At 36.8% G+C, this 20,286-nt stretch overlaps 4 protein-coding genes across 5 annotated transcripts; all 4 read left to right on the forward strand.

The window, feature by feature from the left end:
* The first annotated feature begins 3,601 nt into the window (after positions 1–3,601).
* arr3a (arrestin 3a, retinal (X-arrestin)) lies at positions 3,602–8,535 on the forward strand. Its single transcript, XM_043250758.1, has 16 exons — positions 3,602–3,662; positions 4,494–4,519; positions 5,490–5,520; positions 5,645–5,705; positions 5,794–5,838; positions 6,008–6,201; positions 6,295–6,354; positions 6,429–6,505; positions 6,599–6,734; positions 6,818–6,902; positions 7,114–7,186; positions 7,296–7,433; positions 7,560–7,643; positions 7,746–7,769; positions 7,856–7,905; positions 8,016–8,535. The coding sequence occupies exons 2-16, from the start codon at positions 4,509–4,511 to the stop codon at positions 8,018–8,020; spliced, it is 1,074 nt and encodes a 357-aa protein (XP_043106693.1). The 5' UTR covers positions 3,602–3,662; positions 4,494–4,508; the 3' UTR covers positions 8,021–8,535.
* Positions 8,536–9,273: 738 nt separating this feature from the next.
* Positions 9,274–12,760, forward strand: LOC122352419 (solute carrier family 35 member F4). Its single transcript, XM_043249834.1, has 7 exons — positions 9,274–9,346; positions 9,474–9,786; positions 10,717–10,933; positions 11,013–11,138; positions 11,328–11,520; positions 11,698–11,787; positions 12,513–12,760. Exons 1-7 carry the CDS (start codon positions 9,274–9,276, stop codon positions 12,758–12,760), a joined length of 1,260 nt encoding a protein of 419 aa, XP_043105769.1.
* An 837-nt stretch (positions 12,761–13,597) lies between these two features.
* znrd2 (zinc ribbon domain containing 2) lies at positions 13,598–16,090 on the forward strand. Its single transcript, XM_043250868.1, has 4 exons — positions 13,598–13,707; positions 14,056–14,207; positions 15,276–15,360; positions 15,439–16,090. The coding sequence occupies exons 1-4, from the start codon at positions 13,692–13,694 to the stop codon at positions 15,885–15,887; spliced, it is 702 nt and encodes a 233-aa protein (XP_043106803.1). The 5' UTR covers positions 13,598–13,691; the 3' UTR covers positions 15,888–16,090.
* Positions 16,091–16,825: 735 nt separating this feature from the next.
* Positions 16,826–19,256, forward strand: fam89b (family with sequence similarity 89 member B). 2 transcript variants are annotated; one of them, XM_043250869.1, is made up of 3 exons: positions 16,826–17,000; positions 17,526–17,698; positions 18,463–19,256. In XM_043250869.1, the coding sequence occupies exons 1-3, from the start codon at positions 16,841–16,843 to the stop codon at positions 18,730–18,732; spliced, it is 603 nt and encodes a 200-aa protein (XP_043106804.1). In that variant the 5' UTR covers positions 16,826–16,840; the 3' UTR covers positions 18,733–19,256. The 2 variants fall into 2 exon arrangements, with proteins under 2 accessions (XP_043106804.1, XP_043106805.1); XM_043250870.1 differs by having other exon boundaries at positions 16,886–17,698.
* Positions 19,257–20,286: the final 1,030 nt, after the last annotated feature.

Below are 20,286 nucleotides of genomic sequence, written 5' to 3' on the forward strand. Positions count from 1 at the left end.
AGTCATTTGGTGCATTTTCAAAAAACACTTTAATAAGCCACAAAGCACACATTACTAAATGTTTAAAAACTGTGTTTGGTCACTCTCAAGATTAAAAAGCCTAATCAAAGTGGAAGTCTGAATACATGCCAGAGAGGTGCTGAGCACCGTCTAGATCTTTGGAATCCTTGGGCATTTATAAAAGGCCATGCCAAAGTTCATAGGTCTTTACTTCGTTTGAGTGACATTGGTTTTGTCACAGAGGACTGCAAGCACTTTCTAATAAAGAGGGAATCCATCCTGTGTGCTCAGTAGACACAATCCCATTACGGACAAAGTTGGTGTGTAGACAGATTAGGAGAGATTAAACGTTGAAGCAGTCCGTGCCAGCTATGGGTCAACAGCTCCAGAAAAAAAAAAAAACTTGATATCAAGAAATGACTTTTATATGGAAGTTTGACTAATGCGAATGCTGATTATACTGATGCTATCTAGGGAGAATGTGTAGCTGTGTATATACGGGAGCTAGACTTCTTCATTCGTTAACGACATTCTGGATCATAAATTATTAGAGGTCCATTAAATGTTTCAAAAATACATCTGCTACATTATGAGCGTCTGTTATGAGTGGCTGGTTGAGTCACAAAATGTTCACATTTTCAGAAATATTCAACAGTCCTGTAAATAACGGATGCAAGACTTCAGTTCTTTTTCTGAATGATTCTAATATATTTTATTTGATTATTCATTTAAAAGTTCTTTTGTAAAAGTGCATCTATGTTTATATGTGCGCTACAGTCTTTGACATGTTGTCACCTGGGCTTTACCTCTTTCTCAACAAGCCTGCCCACTCCATCCCTAAAGTGTAATTACAGACGCCCAGGAGCTCTTCTGTAATTACCTTTGGATTTAATCCTAAGTCTTCACACTTTGAACTAAAAATGGACTTTAGATTTTAGACGCGAAAGACTAAGGTCTTACTGACTTATTTTTATCTTTTAAATTACTTATCATTTTACACCTCCACGAAGAATGTAATTAATGATCTTATAATTTTCTGTTGTTTTTTCTACAGTTTCATCATTAAAATGTCCACGTATAAAACAGGTTTGTGCGACAGCTTTAACTTGCTTTAATTAAATCAATTAACGTCTCAGAATGCTTTTATAATTTGTTCGCATTTATCATGTCCTAAAAATAAAGACACATATTCTTAACTTAATGTTTTGACTCGGCTGCGGCTATTTAAATGAATTCTTAGCAATAAGTGGATTACACTCAAGAAATATCCTTAGGGTGCCAATTCTTGCACCAGTGAGACACGCGCCACCTGATAGCTTGAGCTCCTGGGATTGGTGGAGAGCCTTTAGATAAACATGATGCTGTTGGACTGATAGGAGTGAACAGATGGAAGGAAAGGCCATCTCAGTGAACGTTGACTGACGCTAAGAGATTTACCTGTACTGGGCAAAGGGGGATTTCATAACAAGCTTACATACACCTTTTGTGCAAGGAAGCACCTTTAATATGTGCACGTATAATTACATTTACCATTAACTATTCCCTACACTTTTTGCCACGGGTGTGTAAAAAAAATGTAATAAATAAATAAGCGGCACATGAATAAACATTAGAAGTCACCTGCTCAATTAAATTAAATTTAAAAAATTTTTGCATCTTATTTGTCTTAGGGCTTTGTTTGGTGGGCTATAAGTTGAACAGAAATAACAAATCATTAAAAGTATATCGTTAAAATACAAAATACAGATTTTATTTAATGTCCTTCACAAAGCACAAAAACCTTTTATATAAGTCAAAGGCTTAAGAAAATTGCTCAGAGGTCACTGGGTTTTCTTGCCTGTCGTCCATCTGGTGCACAGAGACTCCTGCTTTATCCCTGCATTATCTTTCTTTTTGGGTTTCAATAATTAAGTGTACTTTAAGTACTTTAAGTGAGAAAAAGGACTAATAAATGGTAAATAATGGAAACCCTACAATATATGCACATGCTGTTTTATAACTCTAACTGTGTATAAACAAAATGTACAGTGCTATATTAAGGCACAGGGTGAATGGTCTATGTTTAGCCCTGACATCACTCACGGTTGTTTTGAAGTTGAAGCGTCCTGCTCACGTTTCTGCTGCAGACCAGCCGTTTCCATTTATGCAGAGATTATTTTATTTACATCTAATTACATTTTCTGAGGGCATGTTAAATGAACAGGTCTGCTTTTAGGTAATGACAGAAAGCAAGATAATTGAATAGGTTCAAATTTGAGGTTCTCATCTCTTTTGCTACATCATTTTTTAAATTATTTAATTGATTTACACAGGTTTATTAAGGGAAATATTTTATCATTCTGATCTTTATTCCACACAAAATACCACATCTTTATGCTATGAAGATTATTTGTACTATGTACATTAAATGTTTTTTAAAAATCGTTAATTATATCGATAATTTTATATTATGTTATGTTATTTTTATGTTAGATTCAATACATCCAGCAGAAGTGCAGGTAGTAATGAAGCAACTTAATACATTTTTGTGCAAAATGCCACAAATACAAGATACCAAACTTTAAACTGATAACTTTTAACAATTCTTAAAAATCATATTTTTTCTTTGTGCATTTTATTTAATATCAGTCAGACCTTTTGCTGGAATATTTTGAAAAGATTAAATAATAACTGTAAAAATACCTAACAAACACAATAATGTTTTTTAAAAAGATGCCTGTTTTGATTGGATATATATATATATATATATATTATATATATATATATATTATTTAATATTTTCAAAATATTCCAGCAAAAGGTCTGACTGATATTAAATAAAATGTATTAAATAAATATATATATATATATATATATATATATATATATATATATATATATATATATATATATATATATATACCAAATGTCCTCACAAGGATAAGAATACCAAAAATTTTGACCTTGTGGGGACATATATATATATATACAATAAAATATATATATAACATATACTCTGTACAGTATAAAAACCATTACACCTATGAGGAATCCCCATAAAACATGGAAACACAACGTGTGTGTGTGTGTGTGTGTTATAATCCAATAATCCAGCTTTTGTTGGATTGCATTTTTATTGGCTGTGTTCTATTATAATGAAGTACATAATGTTAAATTGGTGGTTTTGAAGACTGTTGAAGGAACCTGTATACACATTGCTCTCGCAAATAAAACATCAATGTATCACACTGTACTTTTTTTTAAACCTGAAATGAGCTTGTTGTTTTATAATTTGTAAACTACTGTAATTAGTGGCATAACAACTCATTTTGGTTTAATTTACTAAGATATATAATCTTGTCCCAAGGCATTACACTGTCATAATTCTTGTTCAAATATTTTCATTTCCAAACATAGAAACATAATTTCCCTGTAGCTCTACGGTATAATTCCCCATTTTTATTTATACACATTTTGTAGCCCTAAATAGCAGGTTAAGTGTTTAATTGGATTGACAGAAAGACAGCAGCTTCTACAACAGAACAGCACCAGCCAACAGAGCAAAGGTCCGAGTATAAAACCCTGCGCCTCTGACTGTCATCTGCACTCTCTGACCTCGACAGACAGGCTGCGGATTACCAGCGAGAAAGAGCAGATCACCCTATCGCCCTACCAGTGAAAAGGTAAGAACTCACTGACTTGCATTATAGGACAGCAGCATCGATTCAGTTGATGTTTAAGAAACAAAACAAATGGGGAGGGGAAAATGCATCTCTTCATTTTTAATGCAAAAACCTGTGTTTTTAAGATGCACAGAGTAACTGACAACCTTTTAGCGCTTCCTTTTTATTTCATTTTCATCAGTTTTTGAAATGTAAATTACGCACACAACCTTTCTGATTTCTCTTCATGTCATATTCCATTCATGCGATTTACATGCAAAATAACCTCAAAGCCTAGTTACCTTTGCGTATTTAGAGACGTTTTCAGCAAAGTTCCCTGGGTGAGCAACGCCGTACAGGCTTATCTTAAATTTGGTTGAGAGAAAAATAAAAGTGGGGCTGTAATCCCATTGGATGAGATTATCTCTACATTCACACGCACATGCACACACACACACACACACACACACACAAATACACATCATCACTATATAGATGCAAACAATGTTATTTTACTGCCACTAAGGTGCTATTATAGAGTTTCTGAATATTTTCTAATTTCCTTGTCATATCAGTTTTTTTATATAGTTTATTTTTTTTTCTAGTTTCAGTTGTTTCAGTACAGCAAGTTAATCTAAAGGAAAATGACAAATGTTGTAGTTGTGTAATGTAGTTCAGTTTTGCTGTTTAATGCATTCAATTTCAGTTTAATTTTGGTTTTAATTCAAATCAAATAATAGACTTTTTTTAGTATTAGTTTTCATTTACTATAATAAGACTGACACGCATTCACAGTCATGTCACCTTGGTTGTTATTACTCTTCATAATATTCTCTTTTTCATTTATTTCAGGAAAATCCTTCTACAATGGTAGACAAGTAAGTTTTGTTGCCTTTCTGCTCTCGCCTTTAAAACTTGACAAACAGAAAACAGCTACCAAATAGTTTTTTCTAAACTTCTAATTTACCATTTTATGTAGAATTTCACTTCTTGTAAATTTCAATGACCAAAACAATTTAGTAAACATTCATAAAAAGTCATTTAGGTAGTAGCAACCCTCTTGTGAATTCTCTTTTGACCATAATATTTATTGAGTTCATAATTCTCAATTACTTAATTTTGTGGGGTTTTTTTTACTTGACTACTTATGTTACAGTAGATTGTGTCCAAGCAATAAGTCAGCAAAACTGCAAATGTTAATGTTTCGAATAATCTGAGAGATCAAAAATTAATAAACCATTTATTATAGCATCTGTATCTGAGTAGGATAGGATAGGATAGGATAGGATAGGATAGGATAAGATAGGATAAGATAGGATAGGATAGGATATCTGGTATGTTTATTAATCTTCTGAAGGTAATGCAACAAAAGTTGCAGCACAAAACAAAAAGCCATTGCATGTGTCAGTGAGAACGCTCTTGTAAGTTCTTGTAAGTATAGATCTTATCGAGTGGGAACATTCACTGAAGTCCAGCATAAACGTGTCATAAGCTGACAGTCACAATCAATTACCAGGCATCCCCTTTGGAGTAAACACAAGCTGTAACCATTCATGGAGCCTGGATTAGTGCAGGTTAGTCCAGGACTTGGTTTTGAAGCATCTTAAAATACTAAGCTTTAACAGCTTGACAAATGCTCAGGACAAGAAGGTCAAACCTGCAAACGCAAATACGGTGCTCGGGTAGAGGTGGCTGAAGAGGTTAATACCTCAGGTATAGGTCTAATAGGACAAGTGACCTTGTCTCATTCCTCTTTATCTCAAACTCTTTATCTTGTGTTTTATCACACCACAAACAACATTTCTAACTGTTTCTTCCCCCTTTTCCTTTTTATTCGTGTTTTGAAAGAGTTTTCAAAAAGACCAGTGGAAATGGCCAGGTATGGTTCAAGACTTGATCTTTCATCAGTTCATCAATATATAAAATGTTCACATTATATGTAATGCAATATAGTCATATTACATTTTTCAATGCATGTGTGTGATGCACTGTTTGCTTTTCAGCTCACTCTCTACTTGGGGAAGAGAGACTATATTGACCATGTTGACAAAGTTGAACCCGTTGGTAAGAAACCGTCTACGTTTATTTTTAAAACACAGAAAACCAATCATATCCAACAACTGAACTGGAATCGTTTCTTATTATTAAACAGAGGGTGTACTGAAAATCGATCCTGCAGACCTTGGAGACAGAAAAGGTATTGTCAGTATCAGTGTGCCTCAGTGAAACAGGGCAATATGTAATAGTAAATAGTTTGTTTCTTAATGCTTGTTTTTTTTAATAGTGATCAAAATGACTTTAAGATAATAAAAAAATTAATGGATTCATGCAAAAACAATGTTTGACAAGTATCTTGCTTCATGCAGTTTGGATTCAGCTGGCCTGTGCTTTCCGCTACGGTCGTGAAGACCTTGACGTGATCGGGCTTTCCTTTAGAAAAGACATCTGGATTCAGCATATACAGCTATATCCTGAGGCAGGCCACAAACCCACCCTCACAGAGATGCACGACACTCTCCTCAAGAAAGCTGGAGAGCAGGGTCATCCCTTCACTTTTAATGTAAGGCATCTTCCAGATATTTTAACATGTATTTTTTATTGACACTTTTTTTTTATTATTTATTATTTATGTATCTATCAATTTGTCTTTCAGATTCCTACCAACCTCCCTTGCTCTGTTACACTTCAGCCTGGCCCAGATGACAAAGGAAAGGTGGGAGGAAAACAGGACTGAATGATGTATCAGAAACGCGTGGAATGGACTTGCTCACGGCTCTTTTCTTGCAGGCTTGTGGTGTCGATTTTGAGGTCAAAGCCTACTTGGCTCAATCAGCTGATGACCCCGATGAGAAGATCGACAAGAAGTAAGTGTGTTATTTCGCACATTCAACCCCTGTAAAAACACCGATAATTCACTGAGCTTTGCTAATAATTTTTGCTATCCACTCCCTTCACAGGGACACCTGCCGTCTCGTCATTCGTAAAATCCAGTTTGCCCCTGATAACACAGGATCTGCACAGAAAGCTGAGCTCTGCAAGAGCTTCATGATGTCTGATAAGCCTGTTCTTCTGGAAGCCTCTCTGGACAAAGAAGTACGTAACATTCGATGCACTTCATGTGCACTTTGATTTATACCAAGAAGAAACTCATGTGTGTTTTTTTGTCGTGATAATAGATCTATTACCACGGCGATCCCATCCCAGTCTCTGTTAAGATCAAGAATGAGACCAACAAAGTTGTGAAGAAAATCAAGGTTACAGGTAAAATGAATTAATTTCGGTAACAAATAATGTATATTACTGTATATTACAGTATCTGAGTGACTGTTTATTATCCAGCCAGCAATATGACTACTTCCAAATAAGTCAATTAGTTGATATAAAATGTTGATTTAAGTGATTTAATATTCAAAAGAAATTAGATCTCTGTAGGTAATAAATATAACTGATTTTGCATCCATTATTCTCACAGTTGACCAAACCACAGACGTCGTTCTCTATTCAGCTGACAAATACACCAAGAACGTGCTGTGTGAAGAGTTTGGGTAAGGCTCATCTTCTTCAAACAGGGACTTGTTTTCCAGTATGCTAGCTGTAGTGAAGATCACTTCAGTGGTCAGTCTTAAGTTCTCTAAATCATCTTTTTCTCTGCAGGGAAACTGTAGAAGGAAATGCAACTTTTGAAAAAACCCTTCCAATCACTCCTCTGCTAGCAAACAACAAGGAGAAGCGTGGCCTGGCACTGGACGGCAGGCTTAAAGATGAAGACACCAACTTGGCCTCAACCACTGTGTGAGTGTTTGTTTCAGTTTTACAAACTTTCATACATTTTTACAGAGTGCCTCACAGAAATGTAATCATGCTCATAATTAAGTTTTTACAATACATTCACTTCGTTGTTTTTCTTTTTTTCTTCAGAATAAGGGGAGGTATGGATAAGGAGATGCTGGGAATCCTGGTGTCCTACAAGATCAAAGTTAACCTCATGGTATCAGGAGGAGGGTAAGGAATTTATGCTAAACAAACTGTTTATAAATAAATTATATTTATACTTTTACTATTATTTCTGTTTTGATTTATATGCTTCTTCCTATATCTTTTCAGTCTGCTGGGAGGCTTGACAGCAAGGTAAATGAAAAGTAAAATGCAGCTGAAATGCATTACGACGAATCAGAAACATCCAATTATCTAATCGTAAGTTTTTTTTTCCCTAGTGATGTGACAGTAGAGCTGCCTCTGATCCTGATGAACCCTAAACCCAAAGGTATGCCGACCTTTTCATTAATATATTGCCAATGGCAAGTTTTAAACATTTTATCACCATAAATAATCTCACTCCCTTATACTGTGTTTCCCTTTCTTTAATTATGACAGATTGAATGCCCGTATCAGATTCCACAGGACAGATGTTATCCTCGAGTACATTCCCTCAGCACTTTCACAGCAAGACAGAAAAAGGAAATTTGCACGGCTCCCCATTAAACAAAGAAGGCATTTCAGAGAGAACCTCACACCTCAGAAAACACATTAGTATTACTTAGCAGAGTTGCTAGGTCATACTGATGGTGCATAAATGAATCATAAAAGAATAAATCCAACTTGAAGATCTAAGTGTGGGGCGATTGGTTGCCTTGAAGTTCTCAGGCAAGGAATAACATACCTCTGCTTTGTGAAAGTGCTCCCTAAAGGTCGTCATCTTACCCATAAATGAACCCATAGGACACAAAGTGCATCTGAGCGATGCATTTCAATGTACGGAGTTTGATCACCTCATTATGTACGCGTGTGTTAACTTGTCTTTCGTAGAGTCTAGAGCCATTTAAAGGCAGAAACGTTTAAATCACAGCAACTCATGTGATTTTGTGTCTTGTTTGTTTTGTCATGTGTGGAATGTTTGACTCTTGTGTCATTAAACCAAATAAAACAACTATAAAACTTTCATTGACGTTTGTTTTGTATTGAGGCCTATAAATTATAAAACATGAATATAGTATAAATGTTAAAGAATTGATCAAATGACAACTGACTAAAGCAGTTTCTATAAATTGCTGTTGTTCTGTGATTTTAAAACACCATATTTGTTGGTTAGAACCCAGCTACTCGGGGCGTGTTGTCACAAGAGGTCATTACAAATATGATTTATTTTTTCTGGGCAATAATAATGCCCAAATTTTATGCAGTGACAGAAAATCCGGGCTAGATGCCAAGGTAAAGTTAATCATGGGTAGAAATATTCATTTGTTATATTTACACTATAAAAAGTGCAATTTGTACCTTAAAAAGCTATTACTGCTTGATTAACCTGTACATATTATTATCATTTGAAAAAAATATTTAGACCTTTAAGAGTATCAGTAAATGTATTATTCCTCACTTTAAACCTCACTTTACTGGCTTAAATTTAGTTTTAATTAATTGTTTTGTACCCACAACATAAAAACAACTAACATCAGCATTAACTGCGATTTAGCATCATTTAGCAAGTGAGACTGTAAGCTGTTAAACCTGAGATTTTTAATCACAGGTGGACTCTAGTAATCTGCACTTAACATGTGTGTTTACTTAACGCATATTACTGGTATTAGAGTCCGAGCTTGTCTTTTGTTTTTTTTTAAAGTGAGCACAACGAGCAATGAACAAACTCTCAGCCAAGATATCTCCTTCCTCCGGACCCCAGCCAGTCACGCTTCACCTGCCCACACCAGGTAACATTTTTCAGCTTTTTCGTATAGTATGTGGGTGTTTTCGTTTTGGTCTGGAAATCTGTTATTGTAGAGCTAGGAAGGAAAGGCGTTTGTAATTCTTCAAATGTCATGTCTTAATTCTCCTTAGCAAGTGAGAAGGATCCTCAGGAGCAGGCTTTGGTTCTTGATGAATCTGATCCAGAAAGACCATCTAAACGCTGTTGTGCACGATGTCCATTCCGAGCTGTACGGAGGGTGACCTGCGGGCTCATTTTAGGGGCTTGTGTGGCTGTTTCCTGGGCCTGGGGTACTAATAGTGCTAAAGAGACTCTAATGAGACATCCCGCCCCGTTCTTCATCATTTGGTTTTGTAGCATCTGGAACATTCTCTTTTTTTCACTCTACTATCTGTGCCATCTTCTCACGGAGAAACAGAAGCAGTCACCAACCACCGAGTTCAGGTTCGAACGAAACAGAAGTGTTTCATATACTACACATATTATTATATATTGTATACATATATTGCAAACTACTTTTAAAGCTCCATTTTGTAACTTTTATTTTTAAGGATGCTTGTCTTTGTGACTTTGAGATACATGTTTTGCGGGCATTTTTCTTGCAATATTAATTTGCTAGAGTGCAGAAGCAATTAAAGCAACTTAAATCTAAATAATCATTATTGTATATAAATCTTATTTTAATTTAAGCTGTTTAGTGCAAGCTGCTTTTAGTCTCTAATCCTCTCAGCCTCTGCAGCTAAACAAATGACAACTTTTCATTAATGAATCAATGCCAGCAGCCCATTATTAGTGCAAAGTCATCACCGACACTGGCTGCAGGCTTTTGTTGATGTACCAGCAAAACCTTCACCAATATCAGTTGAGGCTGCAGCTTTATTATAAATTGTGGTGTGCATGCACAGAATCCTGACTAAGCTGTATTTTTACGCATGGGGTTTAGAGTTTTCTATTTATACGGCAGCCAACTGAAACTGCACGCATATATCTTTACCAGTTAAACATCCGTGGGTATCATGGACGTTCACATGCAACAAAATAATTCCTTAAAATTAACTCAAAAGTGGACATATGTACCATATACATGCTGTCACAAATGTTTAGTGTGTCTGATCTAATAGTGAAATATGCTAATTTCCTATCAATAATGCAAATAATAGAAAGAGATAAGTATGTAACACACATATATAACATTTACTGTATGTATTTTTAAGTCACGTACATTGAACAGTCAAGGAAAAATATAGATTTGTGTTATTCGACGTTTTACTAAAAAACGACTTAGATAAGCTTGTCCCTAGCACATAAAACCTAAAAAAAATGATGTGATAGAAATATTTGCTGTATTTATTTTGATCTTCTTCTGAATTGCAGAAAGTGCAGCCAGTTTCTGGGTGAAGAGCTGACTGTAAGGAGTGTCCTGAAAGGAGCCGCTCCGTTCTCTGTGCTATGGAATTTATCTGGTTATTTGTACTTGTTGGCACTATGCCGCATCTCCAAAGTGGACGTAAGTGCCGTCCTCTGTTGCAGCCAGGCTTTTATTTTCCTCCTTTCATGGATTGGACTCAAGGACCGCTTTATGGGTGTCAGGGTGAGCCATAGTGTTGTATGAGTGATTTTATTATTTACCAGTTTTGAAGTAACCTCATATTTGTCTATTCCATATTTAGATAGTGGCCGTCATCCTGTCCATAACTGGACTTGTTATGTTGGCCTATGGGGATGGTTTTCACAGTGACTCAATCACAGGAGTGGCACTGGGAGTTGGTTCAGCTTCAGCTTCTGCTTTATTCAAGGTCAGGCTTTATTAGTGGCCGGGATTTGAACTCATTCAGTGACTCTTTTGAATCAGTTCACTAAAACGTTTAGTTCAGAATCATGTAGTGATTCATCCAGTGATCTCAAGTTATGCATTTAACTGATTTGTGTATTAACAACTACACACAAATTTAAGGTAGTAGTTGATGGTTTTTATCGCGTCTCAGGTGCTTTTCAGAAAGCGTGCAGGAAATGTCGAGCCAGGCGCTGCCAGTGTGTTGCTGTCCGGTGTGGGTCTGTGTAGTTTTGTCCTCCACTCCTGGGTGTGTGTTTTGCTTTATTTCACACACGTGGAATACTGGCCTCCCTCTCAGCACATTCCCTGGGATAAACTCTGCTTCATGGCATCTCTACTGCTCGGTAACTTGTTTTTTCACTGCATGGTATTAATTAAGAATTGCACAGAGTTAGAAATTACTTATGCCTTGTGTTTGAAGGTATTTAAACATTACTTTCAAGTTTTGTAGGCCTTATTATTCAGTGGAAAAAATATAGGTCAGATTTTTTATTTAATATTTTGTCCTGTTTTCTCCTAAGTTTTCAATGTGCTGGTACATCTGGGAGGAATATTCACATACCCCAGTTTAATTTCACTGGGAACTCTCTTGACCATCCCAGCGAGTGCAGGTATGTATTTGATTATAAATAAGCCGTCATATAAACCCGAAGCCTCACAGGCGTATTCTGGTTTCTGAATCTTGAATACAATCTGCAAAATTAAAAAGCTAAATGTAGGCTGTAATGGAGGCATGACAGTAACAACGCTTACATTTTCAAAACATCAAACATTTTCTTTTAGATTTTGGATTAGTATATTTTGCAAAACCCAGATATAAACAATATAGGTTGGACTAGTGCGTATATGAGTTTTGCGTTTTGGCGTGATGACATTTAATGACAACCTGTGCAATATAAAAGTCAGCGAGCAAATATAACAGATAATGCTTAATAAATTGAGAGAACCAGAAATATCCAGTTAATCATGTGGCCCTATCTAAACTGAACTAACTAGAGCTAAATATTGACTTGCTTTAGGGCCGAACTGCTTCTACAGTTCTCTTTTCATAACTGTTTCTCCTATTTTCCTGAAATAAAGGTGACTTGAACATCTTGACATGAAACAACATGGCTATTACTAAGATATTTTATGTTGTAGAATGAAACATACAAAAAAAAAAACATTTGAGAAAATCTGACTTCAGGAAGTGCTAAAATGCTAACAGATTTCAGAGTTTGGCCTGCAAAAAATACGTTGCCCCTGCAGCACCTGGATGTGTAAATGTGATTCATGTGTTTCATTTTTGAGCCTTGAGAACTGCCAAGTCTATCGCTGTTTTTTTCTCACTCATAAGCTGTAGATGCATTTGTGACTGAAACTCTCCAAATGAGTCATGTGCGAGCAGCGGCAGCCGGCATCATCTCAGCAGGGTATCTAATGCTGCAGCTTCCAGAAAACTGGGACGACAGCACTCTGCGTTGGCTCAGCACACTGTGGCGTGGAAACTGGCGAGAGGACGGCGTAGTTGGAGAGGAGACTGCAATGGACACTGCTGGGATTGCAAGAGCAAAACCCAAACCAGCTGTAATGACACTCAATTGAGCCTTTTATGGGCAGATTCTGGTTTCAGTATGGGAGTAAAAACATCATAAACTCTCTTGTGTATCTGAGTAAATGTAATTAATACTGTAATTCTGTTTTTTTTGTCTGTAGGTGTGAAACAACATGAACATGTCCTTTAGGAACATTCTGTTGACAATAAGTAACTTTGCACTTTTCATTAGAGTGTTAGTAGAGTATTAGTAGACTGGTAAGGTTAGGGTTAGAATAAACTGACATGTTCTTGAAAAGTTACCTGTAGTCAGTTAAGTGTCTGTTGGGAGATCATCACAATAAAGAGTTAGCAGAAAATAATCAGACAGTCTACTTATACTCTAATGAAAGTTAGCTGACATGTAGGTGCAAAGTTACGTATTGTCAAGAAAACGACCATCAGAATAAAGTGTTACCAAAAAGATTATAGAAGATTAAATGACAGCAAAACATTCACATTTCTAACAAAAACCTTTTATGTACAGAAATATATTTAGGTATATGTATATGTATATATATATGGATGTACACATTGTATATAATATGTATGTGTATGTGTACACATTATATTATACATTATATATTTTTATTTTTTGTACAGAAAATGTCATATTAATACAGGCCTATAAGTGTTATTTTAGTTTTTTATTGCTTATTTTGAACTTCGTTTAAAAAAATTGTGTTTTTTTTGAAAATGTTGTCTTGACAACAAGCTGAAAGAAAACGTATGTGAATTTATAAAGTAAGTAAATTATAATACACATATTATATCTGCCTTATATATCATGTAATTTCCTATAAACGTGCAAACAAAAGTGCCGGTCCTACATTCAGCTCGCTAGATGGCGCCAGTCCGTTTTCACAGCACTTCATACATTTCACCGCTGAAGTTTCGAGCAGGAAACGTTATCTGTGTTGTGAGGCGGCTGAGGAGTAAAGCATGGCCCTAAACGCAGGTAAAATGCGAATAAACGACTTATTCTTCTGCTTAGTTTCTTATTTTTAGGTTTCATTAATCTTACTTTACTTCATTTACTTCCGTCGCGCTAAAGTAGTGCGCTTGCAGCCTCGCTAAAATAACATCTTCAGGGCTAGCAGGTTAGCTCTTAGGTGTCTGTCCGGGTATGGGTGTGTGGCTAATATCTAGCTCTTCGCAATGTCTTCAGCATAACTGACAAATATTGAAACCCTAAAGACGTATGACTGCCTGAAAGCTCCGTAAACATGGACGCTGGCGGGCAGTTTCTGAGATGTGTGCATCACTGAGCCAGACACATGAGGAATGTGTGTTGTGCTGAATCTAGATGATGAGGACTTTGAATGGGAGCCTCCCTCCGAGGCGGAGATGAAGGTGATTCAGGCTCGCCGAGAGCGGCAGGACAAGATCAGCAAGCTGATGGGAGACTATCTCCTGAAGGGCTACAAGATGCTGGGGGACTGCTGTGAGCTGTGTGGGGTGAGAGAGAGAAACACGTGCTTCGTTTATCTGTGACTTCATAAAGAGTGTTTCGTTAGTACGTGCAAGAGCTTTTCAGGAAATCGTAAATACTTAATGGGCAGTAAGGTATCTAAACTGTGGCCATTAACGACAGATGGATAGATATATAGACAATGCCTGTCAAAAGGTGGTCTGTAAGATTACTGTTTTAAAGAAAACCGTTTTATTCCGAGAGCATGCATTAAACTGACCAAAAGAGACATGACAGTTATGACATGTATAGTGTTTTTGTATAAGTGTGGGTCTGAACATCATAAACACTACCATAATAATTCTGAAAAAGTATCACAGTTTCCACAAAGATTGTGTTTTCAACATTGATAACAAGATATTATTTATCCCGAGCACCAAATTAGATTTTTTTTTTTATTAGTTTCTGAACGATCATTTACACTGAAGACTAAAGTAATAATAGAAATAATGAAAAAAATGACATTTATAGAAAAATAAATTTTTTATATATATATATATATATATATATATATATATATATATATATATATATATATATATATGCACATTTTAGTTTATTTGTATACTGTAAATTACAGCTACAGATTAAAGCATCACAGCTTTGTATTTAACAGTATTAAATACAGAAAATGCAAATAGAATTTTGAGACCTGATATGCTAAAAGATAAAATTCTGTTTAATATTTTAAATTAAAGTTTTAATTTAATTTATATAAAGTACCATTTGAATAAATACTTAATGTGACTTGTGTAATAATAATTGCCATTTAAGTATCCGCTAATATCAATTTAAAACAATTTAAATCCCCCCCAATTTGTGATATTTAAAACTGGAAATCAACCCACTTTTATTTTCAAATAGTTGATAAAATTACAGATCATCTTTTTAATTAAATTATTCCGCAGATGCTGTAATTTCTAAAGTGAAAATAAAGGATTTGCAGGTTATGGACCCCACTGGAATTGCAATAATTAGTATTTAATATTTATTTATTATTGTTTGCAGCATATTTTAACGTTGAATGAGGTAATGAATGTTCCGTATATTTGCAGACAATTCTACTGCAGGATAAGCAGAAGAAAAATTACTGTGTTGCTTGTCAAGAGCTGGACTCCGATATTGACAAGGACAACCCAGGTACATCTAAATGCAGTGTGAGAATTATGGATATGATGTCTTGTGTTTCTCTGTTGACTTGTTCATTTTCTCTTTCAGCTTTAAACGCCCAGGCGGCCTTGTCCCAGGTACGGGAGCGTCAGCTAGCGGCTCTGCCTCTCCCCGAGTCTAACGGAGCCTCCTCCAGCGAACCCCCTCTCTCCATCACGGGCCAGCCCCGGCCGGAGCACTGCGAGGGGGCCGCATCGGGACTGAGAGGCCCCCCTCCCGCCCCACAGTCCACCCCTCTTTCTGTCCCCACCGCCAGTTCTAACTTCCTGCCACCAGCCGCCCCTGCTCTCCAGACTTCACCTCCTGTAGGGTCCGTGGCCAACACCCTCCACCACCCAGCCTTGTCGAGCGCGGAGGAGGCAGTGCTACATAAACTCAGATGGGCCACACAGGAGCTCCAGCACTCGGTGTCAGTGGAGGCCAGCATCCAGCTCTGCAGTCTGATCCGAGGCTGTGCCGAATCCCTCCGCAGCTTAAAAGAACTGCAGCTCTCATAAGACTGAAGCACAGAGAGAGCTGCAACAGCACACACACACATAAGGAAATACAAACAGCACTGATACATACACACATATATATATATATGTATATGTATTAGACACATACTCAACAGATTATTTCGGTTGTGTTCATGTTTGTTCTAAAACAGCTGAGTATGTGACTGTGTCGTGTGTTGAAATACATTGCTTGAGCTGCAAAAGTTGGTTTCTTTTTCCTTGATTTTGCTTTAGCAACTTTCTTCAGTTGTTTTATAAATCTATAATTAGATCTCAAAGCTGCATCGTACCCATTTTGGAGCTTGTAGTATTGTCTAACAAATAACAGCAGATGTAAGTTTGGTACTGTTAGGGGCCATTTACCCACAATTCATTTTGCATTTCACTGCACTGCTTTCCTTTTGCATTTCCAGCGATCATGTGCCTTCTAAAGTTTAAAAAGCCAGCATTTGAAAGTATTTCCAGACCTTGCATATTTTATTACACTGCTTGTTGTTTAGGATTTTTGTGTTTTCTTTCACTGTTTTCCATAGGTTTTTTTTCTTTACTTTTTCTGCAGTGTAATGATTCTCCCTCACATTCCAATTCCCATATGTCACAATTTTCTTTTTTTAAATGCACGCATGTCCCATCACAGAGATTTTTTTTTGCATTGAATTCTTTGCATTCTATTTACAGGAAAGAAAGGTAATAACGGTCAGTTGATATCTCGCAATTCAGATTTTCCTCCTGCAAGAGATTAATCTGACAATTTGGACGCTCACCTCGAGAAAAGTGGCGTTTAGTGTCTTTAGACAATTATTTATACTGTCATCTTTAAATGCAATAACCGATTCTGCGTCCCGTTGTATTGTACATTTTCTGAGGCTCAGATGAAGCGAGTGAAAAGACACTGAGACTCAAGAAACTGCGTAGAAAGAATAGATCTGCTTCATCGGTTTCTGCTGCTGTGAATGAGAAACAGCGCCTCCCTGCGGCTGAACGGCGCACTGGGCGGAGAGATGCAGTGGGCGAGGTTTAGCTGTACAAGACAAAAGAAAACGTTAAACGAAAACAAAGCAGGGCTCCTTGATCTGTCCAGGGGTTCATGTCCAGTTTTGCCTGTATCTAAGGGTAGGAGTTTGTTTTTATCTGCAGTGACCTTATTAGCGTATTAGCTTTATGCGCTGCTTGACGACGAATTGAAAATAAGGAAGAGCCTTAAATCAAGCGCCTCCTGAGAAAACTGATTGTCAAAGAGTTTATTAGAGCGGAATTATTTTATGCTAGCTTGTAAACGAGCTACTAGTTACAGTCGATGTAAATTATATATATGAAGGATCGCGCGTAGAATACCACTTTTTCGGAAATTAGTTTTTGGACGTGACAGTTGGTTGCAGTTTAAGGTCATTCGTGCGCGCTCACCTTTCGTGCCATTTTTTTTTTTAAAGAAAGACTATTTCATCTCGGTTCGATGTTTTTGATGGGGTTAAATAAATTAACAAAATAACAACGGCGAGCGTAGAAAAGATTAAAACCTGCTTTTGATTTTAAAAGCGAAAATAGTGGAATCGGAAATGAACGGGTTTCAGTCCAGTTCTGCGGACTGTCCGGCTGGAAGCGTCTGCTCTATTGAAGGCTTGCCTCCGTTACCTAAAGGACTGAGCGGTATCCTGAACTCGAGCGGAGGGTCCTGGAGGGACATTGAGAAGGTGTACAGTAAGAGGACGCGCATCCAGGCGGACATCAGCAAGTCCCGGGTGAGCGACTGTCTCGGGCGCAGCAAACCCGCGAGCCTCGACGCGGCGCTGGCCGTGCTGCGCAAAGAGATGGTGAGTCCCACACTCGAGCTCAGTCTGTGCAAAATGGACAGCTATTCATGGGTCAGTGATAGAGACGTATAAGAAACTGTGAAGTGCAAGGTATGCTTTGGATTTGTATACCTTTTTGTATATTTTGTACATATTTATAGAACATTTATTTATAACATTTATATATTTCGTACGTTTTGCATACAAGTTTTTTTTAGAAGCACACCTTTTGACCTAAATAAAACATGACTTTCTTAAAAAAAATGTAATGACTTTGTAGTTGCATTTAATATATTTATAGAAGATTGTTTACTTAAGAAATTGTACAGTGTTAGAATATATATATATATATATATATATATATATATATATATATATATATATATATATATATATATATGTGTGTGTGTGTGTGTGTGTGTGTATATATATATATATATATATATATATATATACATATATAATTTTGTTACCATTTTGTTTTGTTTTTGCTGTCAAAAAGTTAAAATTACTTAAGGTTTGAAACTAAACCTTTAAACCATGTGAAATAATCTTTTGTGTGAAAAAAAAATTCTGTACAGACATTTTAACAGCAATTTGACATTAATTGAAACAATTTTATTAATATTTTCATTAACAATTCATTTACAGTTTTATTTTAAAAAATACAAAAAATAAATAGAACATTCAATAAAAAAAAAACAGAGTGTGTCTTTCCCTACCAAATGTTTAATTTGTATTCTGCAAACATATTCTATATATTTAAAAGTTCACACCATTCGCAGGTTGGACTCCGACAGCTGGACATGTCCCTTCTGTGCCAGTTGTGGTCTCTGTATGAGTCCATACAGGAATACAAAGGAGCTTTCCAGGATATCTCTTCTTCTCTGTGTGAGAGCTCCTTCAACACCGAAAATGGTTATTCTGAAGACGAAGAGGAGGAAGACGAAGATGAACACGAAAGAGAGAGCGGCGAGACGCTGTTGTCCCTTCCTCAGCCCGCTCAGAACTCTCGAGACCAGTGGATCAAAGACTCCTTCCACATCCCCATTTAACTGAAGCACGTGCTCTCTCGGCGACGGCATGGATCTGATCTCCCGTGATCCTCGTCACTATAAACTGAGACAAACATGAACCCATTGTTCGAAGGACTCCATAAGCATCAAAATGAAACAAGGCCTTTATTGTTGTAGGACACTATTACAATGGTGATTGTGAGGTTGTTTCAAGGGAAGTATGAAAAACTGCCTTTTCACTGCCTGTGAAGTCATAAAGACCGGATGAGGATTGACAGGAAGAGGATGTTGTAGCCAGAAACAGTGTGGTCAAGGATGTTTTTCCACATATGGTAAAGAGTGCATAGCCTACGTAAAAATGTCATGCCTTACATGCTATATTCTCCTTTGAGCTCACGGTTTTGTTATTTTATGTAGATTGATTTTATGATGTATCTCATCACTTACCAGCATTTGTGATACTGTTTATTTTAGTATACAATATTATTTTTCCACCTCTGTCTTTCATTAGTAAGTTAAGCACAATGTGCTTTTCTGTACGAAATAAATACGTCTCAAAATAAGCGCTGTCCGGTACAGATCAAATCTGCCATTAGGTGGCACTCATTTCCTTTCTAAAGCTTCTGAGCGGATGTTTGTTTTGAGTCATGAGGCCTGGAGCACTGGAGTAAACAAAATAACTGTTTCGGGAAACATCCGCGCTCCCTTCGCCGTGCTGGTAACGTTTAGCGTGGAAAGAAGTTTTGCTAGAACGTTTATGTTTGAGTCACGCCAGATAAATGCCATCCGATTAAGACGATTATTCTCAGTTTGAATGCTCGGGCCGGGGCCTGTTCAGATCTTTTCTGAGGCACTCTCTCATTACTCCCCAAGTATAAACAAATAGTTCCTAGCTATCTTGTGCTTATTAGGTAATACTGCTAGCTTCTTTTGCGTTTAGGGGGAAGGGGAGGAACAATCTCAGACACAGGCCAGGCATTACTGAAACTCCCCCCATCACTGCTATAATTACAGTAACAGTGACCGCTTGTCCTGTCATTACGCTTCAGGTTTTATCGAGTCTAATTGTAAGTCTGTCGCATATTTAACATATAGCAATATACTAAAGCAATTGTATTTAATTTTGGAAAGTCAACATCACACACACTTTTCATTCTTTTTGCTAAATTCTGAGCTAGCTGATATTTGCATACCCGATTTTGTTAAGTCTGTATGTATGTATAAAGCCGTATGCGTAATAATAGACCAGTTGAATGATTTGATTTTTAATCGTAATGCAATAATAAATAAAAACAATAACTCCGTAATTGTTTAACTCGTGGCCATATATAACCTTGGTTTATTTTTGGTTGAAGCTGAGCAGGTGGATGAGCCACAATGTGTGAACTCTGCCATTCGGGGAGGTCAGGATCTCGGTGCTCACCGCGGCTGCTGTCAGAGCGTGTGCTCCAGAGAAAAGCAGTCGGTTATTAAATGTTTCCGTCTGGTGCTCTTGACTAAATGGTCTTCTGTTTTACAGTCTTTGCAGGTAGTCACAGGAAATAAAGCGTTTATCATTGTGCCACAAGCACCACTCACGCGTCAAAACCTTGC

Source organism: Puntigrus tetrazona, chromosome 10, assembly GCF_018831695.1.
Source record: "Puntigrus tetrazona isolate hp1 chromosome 10, ASM1883169v1, whole genome shotgun sequence".
NCBI classification, from domain to species: Eukaryota; Metazoa; Chordata; class Actinopteri; order Cypriniformes; family Cyprinidae; genus Puntigrus; species Puntigrus tetrazona.

Bases quoted from the DNA above. Each gene is read 5' to 3' on its own strand.
- LOC122352419 (XM_043249834.1), top strand. From the start codon at position 9,274: ATGAACAAACTCTCAGCCAAGATATCTCCTTCCTCCGGACCCCAGCCA. The intron at 9,347-9,473 runs GTAACATTTTTC...AATTCTCCTTAG, and splicing joins GCTTCACCTGCCCACACCAG to CAAGTGAGAAGGATCCTCAG. The intron at 11,521-11,697 runs GTAACTTGTTTT...TTTTCTCCTAAG, and splicing joins CATGGCATCTCTACTGCTCG to TTTTCAATGTGCTGGTACAT.
- arr3a (XM_043250758.1), top strand. The intron at 5,839-6,007 runs GTATTGTCAGTA...TGCTTCATGCAG, and splicing joins AGACCTTGGAGACAGAAAAG to TTTGGATTCAGCTGGCCTGT. The intron at 6,903-7,113 runs GTAAAATGAATT...TTATTCTCACAG, and splicing joins GAAGAAAATCAAGGTTACAG to TTGACCAAACCACAGACGTC.
- fam89b (XM_043250869.1), top strand. From the start codon at position 16,841: ATGAGAAACAGCGCCTCCCTGCGGCTGAACGGCGCACTGGGCGGAGAG. The intron at 17,001-17,525 runs GTAGGAGTTTGT...CGTTACCTAAAG, and splicing joins AGTTTTGCCTGTATCTAAGG to GACTGAGCGGTATCCTGAAC. The intron at 17,699-18,462 runs GTGAGTCCCACA...CACCATTCGCAG, and splicing joins CCGTGCTGCGCAAAGAGATG to GTTGGACTCCGACAGCTGGA.
- znrd2 (XM_043250868.1), top strand. The intron at 14,208-15,275 runs GTGAGAGAGAGA...GTATATTTGCAG, and splicing joins ACTGCTGTGAGCTGTGTGGG to ACAATTCTACTGCAGGATAA. The intron at 15,361-15,438 runs GTACATCTAAAT...TTTCTCTTTCAG, and splicing joins TATTGACAAGGACAACCCAG to CTTTAAACGCCCAGGCGGCC.